The 7,831-nt window shown below is 34.4% G+C and overlaps 1 protein-coding gene across 3 annotated transcripts in view; it reads left to right on the forward strand.

Annotated features, from left to right (window-relative positions):
- LOC105329409 (core-binding factor subunit beta) overlaps window positions 1-7,590 on the forward strand; it is a 16,971-nt gene extending 9,381 nt beyond the window's left edge. For 2 of the 3 annotated variants that reach the window (XM_034483036.2, XM_034483035.2), the window contains exon 6: window positions 1-679. This exon is cut by the window's left edge. Coding sequence is in view for 1 of the 3 variants with exons in the window: in XM_034483034.2 (XP_034338925.2) it covers window positions 2,518-2,573; window positions 7,280-7,379 (156 nt within the window). In the remaining 2 variants the exon portion in view is untranslated. Of the gene's footprint in view, window positions 680-2,517; window positions 2,574-7,279 lie in introns of those variants that run through there. The other variant, XM_034483034.2, reaches the window with a different exon arrangement.
- Window positions 7,591-7,831: the final 241 nt, after the last annotated feature.

Here is a 7,831-nt window from a genome sequence, read left to right on the forward strand (position 1 = left end):
TAAAAGTGATACATGATGCTCAAGGAACTCTTATAAGCAAGAGAATCAAATTTTATTGTATATAGAAAAGTTTATAAATGTATTGTTAATGTTGCACATTCTAGTCATTGAGGTGTCAATATATCATTTTGAACAATTCATTTCATCTCATGCAGATTTTTTTAAAGATTTTACAGTTTTCTTTTATACCCTTATAATTTTAGCCTAATCTGTGTTGTAAACACATAAAACTTTCCTGTTCAGTTGGATATACTGATGAATGTATTTCACTGAGCTCCTATCATTTTAAAAATTGGGATTTTAAGGCAAAACATATTTTAACAGATTAATTAAAGCAGATCTAATTGATATTTATCTACAAGTGTGGTCTGTTTCCAAGAACAGCAACTCTGAGTGAAGTTAAAGAAGTTTCAGAAAAGTTTGGTTCTTTTCTGACACGTCCCATTCCATCACATCTGCACTCTTGTGCACAAATGCAGAAAAATCAATAAATTTTGCATCCAAATTTAGAGTTATTCCCCTTAATTTAGCTGCATGCAGTACTGTGCAATGTGCAGGAGAAGATACCTTGTCATTTGACATAGAACTTGATGATTGGATAAAACACCATATTTGTTAAAAGATACACTGATTGAATTATATATGAATTTTTATATTAATAAAAATGTTATATTTTGTTGTTTTTGTTGTTGTAATTTATTGATAATTGCTTGCATGGATGTTTCTGCCCCTTACTCTATTTATTTTCATTTTTTCACTTTTTCTATGTGAACTATATTGTGGCTTGATTTTTGGTTTGTACAAGAAAATTTGATTTAATTATTTCTGGTCAAATTCTATTGCTTTTTTTAAAGTTAAAACACAGAAAAATATGAGAACATAATATCAACATCACATGTCCTTTTAAAGATATAAAAAATACTAAAAAACCTCTCATTAAAAACAGATTTCATAAAAAATCAAATGGGGCACCTGGTCTGGAAATATTGTAAAACAAATCCAACATGTGGGCAAATGTTTCTGTCTTTGTTTGGTAACTAGCAGAAAGATGGTGTGGAGAGGTAGCCTAGGGAGGATTCCGTTTTATAATGACCATCGGACCATACAGTACAATGGAACTCAATAAAGGGTTATCTTGTCCCACTCCCATTAGCATAATGCCTCACATCAATGTCCTTCATATCAAATCTATTCAAGGGATTGGTCTCCTCATTTGAAATTTTCCTTTTAATTCTGCATATTTATTTTAGCATAAAAACTGCTGTTATTATTATTTTTTTTTAATTCTTGTTGTTCATGTTACTTAATTGGGGAAATTATCTATTTAAGGGAAAAAAACAACTCCATAAATTCCCTCTATTGAAAAAGAAAATGGCATGAAATACAAACACAAACTCGACGGGATTTAATTCTCCCTTTTCTTCTTTGTCTTCAAGTTGGCATTGTGACTGAACTAAAACCAACCCCCTCAAAAGTTGTCTGTGATAACCCAACAATTGTTGACTTAAGAAATGGTAAAATTAACTCTTTTTAAACACCCCCTTGAATTAACTAGTAAATAGATGCATTTATCTTTCCACGGTTTCTTTTAGTTCTACCATTTCCACCCAAAAGAAATTGTGCTGAACTTCTTGGTACACCTGGCCTTTACTTAACAAAGTTCAGTGTCAGATCTATGTTTTTAATTCTACACCTGAGAGATTTATTTCAGTTCTATAAGTGGAAACAGATCACTTTTTGGCTCTTTTTCCATTATAATCATCATTGATAATTAATTAAGACATTTGTAGGAAAACTTTAATATACACTTGGAAGAAAAAAATCCATCATTTGATAGATTCTGTGTAAAGAGAATATTCCTTCTCTGAAATAGAGGAAAGGAAATGGGACTCTAATGTGAGGTAAAGAATATAGAGTTAATTGATTACTCAGTCTTGCAATATCTCAAAATCCCTCACTTTTGTCAGCTTTCATAAAATTTTAATACAACATGTGTGAAATTGCAAATATTTTTTTCTAGCTTTGAAATTTTATGGTATTGCTATAATTATATTAAATTTTGAGAGCATCACAATTAGTTGATCATGAAACTTTTGTTCATATAAGCTTTTTTTTTCTTAAAATATTTGTTGAAAATACAATTTTACCAGTTTCTTTAAAGCCAATAAAGACTTTTTAAAGGCTGAGTCCTAAAGTTTTAGTTTACTGGGGGAATGGGTCTTAATTAATTACGTGAGCGTGCAATGAGTTTAACAAAAATAAAAAATGAAACAAAAGGACACCACCAAAGACACTAACTATAGACAGAAATACAATGAAATTCCCTTTTTGGCTTGGCAGTATTCATAGCTAGTTTTTATATTTTCATGCTTTCAGTATCTTTAAGTTGATGAATCGTATAATATATTCATTTGGGTTACATAAGTTATGTGCAAAAATCGAGTTTCCATTTTGAATGTTTGATTGGAGTTGTACACAGATGATAGAGGCTGTATATGGTGCATTTATTTCGTGCAGGTGAGTTCAAGCCTACAAACCAGGGGAATGAAACCCGTCCCGGAGCTGACAGCAAAGTAAGCTTAAAAAATGTTTGTGACACATTTGTTACGTCATCATTAGTACTGATGGTCACCGTAGTCGCCTAGGCATACCGGATATGATCACGTGGTACAACATGGTGTTCGAAACGTGATTGCCACGTGAGCTAGTTTCACATCTTTTTTATTCTGTATACAACCAAACATTTGAAGTTCTTACTAAATCAGTGACACATTTTCGTGAATTTTTACCACGTGATCATAGACGGAATAATGCACGCTGCATTCTTACTGTAACCAATGACAAATGTATATATATTTAAAAAATTAAGCTTACTGGCATATATAAGTACATCTGCTCTCTTGTTTGTAGGCATGAATTTGTCTTACTTTGGCAGTGTATAGTTTGGTTTGTTCTAAAAGAAGTATCTCTTTCGTTAACATAACGTTGGGCTATTAATTCAGTCTATTTCATTGGGAAATAACCAAAAACCCAGAAACCATGCAAAAAAGGGGAATTAAAGATGAATCAACAAAATCAAATGATATTAATTCGATTGTGGTATAATTCAAAGACATGAACACGAAAGTTCAATGGGCGGTTTTGTATTCATTCCAGAAGCTATTGGGTTAGGGATCGTATTTTGCATTTCTATGTGCTCGAATTTGTATAACTAGAACAGGCAACAAAAAAGTAACATTTGTGTTCAGTCCTTTTTATTTGAATTCAGTGATGCAAACTGGTATAATTAGGGCGAAACGGCCGCTGTCGGCAGACGGCCGATGAAGGATTCGAGCATCGCAACAGGCCGGTTACTTTGTCTTATAATTTACATGTCCGCCGGCCGGCCGTACACCCATTGACGGGGACATGTTTATTATCATAAATTTCACTCACCGATAGTTTATGAACCCCCACCAGAATAGAGTCTCTCAAACTCGAATTGAATATTTTACTCTGATGAATTCTTTGCTTTAAGAGAAATATGATTTAGAGCGAAACCTTTAACCCTATTTCAGATACAATTCTTATACCTGATGGATTCATAAAGCATATTACACGCGAGTTTTTATTCATATACATTACATCATGAAAAATCATCAAAAGTCCGCATATGGTGAAGCATACTATAGAAACAGATTTCAAAGAAAAGAAAGTGTTCTCATAGCACTAATAAATTTGATTTGATTTGAACATATTTTATTATGCACTAATAAATTTGACCCTTTGACAGATTGCAAGAGCATGGAGTTTTATTTTTTTTTCTTCAATCGCAAATGCGCGCACCCTGCCGTCCGTGTAGATTATTACACCTTTACATTAAGGAGCGGAACTACTTTAGTATTATTACGTGATAGGTACACTGACCCGGGGGTTACTAGAAACGAGTGCAAAAAGTGTAGGGTTACGGACTAGGATGCATTTGCACTATTGTATGATTTGCATGCAGAAAATAACACCTAGTTGATATCGTCTGCTATTTAAAAACGCTTCCGCATTTGCTGTTAGGCTGACGTCATATGCATTTCTTTTGTTTTTTGCACCCTTTTTCTTTTTCAAAGTACCGTTGTCGATTAATTTTAACAACGAACAAGATAGTAAACAATTAATTCTCGACAGGATTTATATTTATGGCTTCGGAGGAGTCATTGATAGATACTTAAAATCCGTTGATCTTTGGAAAATTAGAAGTCATTATCCTAATCCCGGATGCTTTTAATTACTTTTTGTAGAAATACAGGCTCTATACATGGGATTGTTCCCGGAGAGTGCCTGGATATATAATTAAATTTTAATATTGGATGATTTTTGAATTTTTTTTTCAATCCCCGAACACTCCGCTATTTGGGGTACAGAATCCCTGGTGCGTTAAGCCGGTGTACAAATCGGTCGCTAGTTACAAATATTTACCCAGGTGACTGGTAATTGAATATCTGTATCGAGAAATGGGATGGGATTGGAAAGAACTACCTTTCATGCATACCAAAAATGTCGCAAACTGATACAAAAGCCGATTGCACGACATTGTTTTCATTGTCGATAAGGGTAAATCGAGGTGTAAAAAACGGTAATGTGATTATCGCTGGAAATTAATTGAGCGGAATTATCCGCTGCATAATCCCTAATAATTTTCATTTGTTTACAATTATTGGGAGAAATATGGCTAAAATTGGAGAAAGTTCAACCGCAGATATCGGCGGCGACGCTTTGCGTTAAAGACATCCCTGCGGAGTTCCGACATCGGCAAAATATGTCGACGTATTAAACAATTAGCTCAAGACGCCTCTTTTAACAATTTATTAGATTTTTATTGGATTTCTAAACGTGTAAATTTCTGAGGCGATTTTCAATGTGATATCAAATTCATTTTAGTCTCAGCCCCTGGCCTTTCAATCCACGACTTTTAACCGGCTGCCTTCTGTGCTATAATTTGCAATATTTAAAAAAACAGGAAAATACAAAATGTACTCGAGCGGGTGTGAACCCGTAAGAATCCATGTATGGGGAAATTAGGTAATCAATATGGGGAATCGATGCGGAATAGAGAGCGGAATTACAGTCTGAACATTCAGTAATTCGCGCAAGTCTTGTGCTGAACCGATTTTATTACCTTTGCAAAGCGTGCCGTATTTTAAAAACATTACAATAAGCTTACAATAAGCTGCACATAGGCACGTTCATGTTACATGCATATTTATTTCGGGTCAAAACTTTCATGCCTTGATACTCGTAGAGAATATTATGACAAAAATTTCACTTTGCAATTCAAATTAAGTGGACTGTATTATCATTTGATTAACAGGGCTGAATTATGAATTGCTGTTTTTCAATTTGCGACAAGGGAACATGTTGACAAGATAACATAAACATAACAGGGGTCTTCTTCAATGTTTTACAAAATTGAAAGCTTAATTCCAAACAATGGGGCGATAGAATAATAATTACTGGTCCCTTTCTTACAGAAATTTCCTACTTTCCAGTTTTAATTTAGAACCACTTGTATTTAAATTTCAGATCAAAGAAATTAGTGTTCATTCTGTTTGAAGATTGGATTCGCCGGTTCTTTGTTGGTTTGTCAAAACAAACATAATGAAACGATTTTTTCCCCTGATAACAAAAATTAACTTACCGTCATTTTCGATCTAAAACGAATCCACTCTTTCTTGTGATTGCCCCATGTTTTGTGTAATCTCATTTGAATAGATAATCTATCTTCCAGTTTCTTCCGAGACATTTTGATATAATGAAAGCGTCGAGAAATGGAAAAAAATGAGTCCACTCTGATCACCTCATATCGCCAAGTTTATTAGAAAACAAAAACTACGTATGCTTTCATTTTTGAAGAATGGTCTTAATTTCTGGCTTTAATGTTCTCCGTTACCTGCATGTTATTGCAATTTCTTTTAACTCCCATTTTAAACTATTTATTTTGAAATCTTTTTTTGAATGTTTTAACCTTTGCGATTGTTTAAATTTTCATCCCATTATTAAGTCATTGACTACCAACCGATGACTTCTTAAACGGCTGATAACCATTTACGTAGTGTGAGCTGGTAGATCAGAGATGTAGATTGCATGGCGGTTCTGCGTTAATTGGCAGCATTAATTATCATAATTCGAGCTGCTTGGTCTTATGGTTATGTTTTACATTTTTACCCTTTATGTAACCGGGTTTTATGACTTTATAAATTTTATGGCGCGGAGCAAACTTTGATCATGCATTGAAAAAATTAATAAAAATGTCAGGTGTGAAGTGGAGGGCGTTCGGCCGTGCAACTTGGTATTATGCGATTGCTATCTGCTAAATTAGCTTGCTTCTGATTTCATTTTGACTTTTTACAGCTTTTCACTTTGTTGAAATTAGATAAACTTGAATTGTAATTTGTTTATTCTTGTACAAAATCAAGCTCTTATGAATAATAACTTTCTTGGGATTCATAGCAAATAAGTAATAAAAAGGGCCCTCTGGAAAAAGTGGTGATGATAAGGATATTATTTACTATTGCTGACGGAAAATCTTTTGATCCTGAGTTTAGGCGATAGATCTTTTTATTATAAGGAAGATCCGTCCATAGATCAATTCGCAATTGGATGACTTGCCTAGAGCAAATCAAAATAGTCAAAGTCAACTTATTTAACCTCCATTACCAGAAGAGTTCTGAGGAACACCCGCATGTTCACCCGGGGGCCACAAAACACAAACGTGTTCAGTTGATTAGCTCGACACACGAGATTTCGACCACCCTGCGCCGCACGCGACCGCGACAGAGAGAGCCACGTTGGCTGTAACGTTAGGGCTACATGTTGTCTTTGCTTTGTGTTTGGCATAAAATACGAGCTCTTTTCATGCATTCGTTGTGAATATATTGTCTCCAAGCACCATCAATTGTAGAAAAAGTTTTCCTAATTGGGTTCTATTTGCATTTCTTAATCAGAATCGCCGAATAACCCCCCTCTCTTTAATACGTTAGTGATACACCAAATATAGAGCCGTTTTAACGCACTCGCTTTTACTCAAAAGAACCAATTACAGAAACTGAACTCATTTGCTGCTAGCGTTCTAAAGGTTGACCAAAAACGTAAAATATCGTTGCAATAATTCCCATACCTCCATAAATTACTTTTTTTTTTAAATATGTATCAGTTTGTCTACTAAATGCACTGTTTTGCAGTTTACACAATAGAGTGTGCCGCAACAATTCCTAAATTGGGGTTTATTTTAATTTTGATTGTTTTTCAGACAAGGCGGGAGGGTTCTCGTGCCAGTCCCCCTGAGACCAGTGGCAGTGAATGACCGGCGTTCGCTGTTGCCTTGGAGACATCGAATGTATATTCTGTAAATAAGAGAGATGTCCTGTCCAGGGACGCATTTATTTTTTATGGACCGTTCAAGTTCATCCGAATGACCAGAGATATATCTGTGGGTTGAGAAAATGTACCACACTGGACAGAGAATAGCTGCATTTGGGCATTTATGAAGGCCCTGAAATTCTTGCATTCCAGTTCACAGACAGAGATTCTACGGACAAAATGAACGACTACATTTATCATTCTGCTTTTATATGCGGCATCGTTACATTTTTTAAAGAATGAATCTTTTAATTCAACGTTTTATTAGACAAGTTTTTTTTATTATACCCGGTTACGTTTTCGAGGCCTTAATGAAATATACATGCATCCAATGCTTTATGTCATAAATGATGCAGGACTTAACTGAGTCATGTAAGCAAATGAAAAATGAAATCCTTAACGTATGTCCTTGAATAATAATTTTACCCTGTGAACATTTTCA

The sequence above is a fragment of the Magallana gigas genome, chromosome 3 (assembly GCF_963853765.1).
Source record: "Magallana gigas chromosome 3, xbMagGiga1.1, whole genome shotgun sequence".
Classification (NCBI taxonomy): domain Eukaryota; kingdom Metazoa; phylum Mollusca; class Bivalvia; order Ostreida; family Ostreidae; genus Magallana; species Magallana gigas.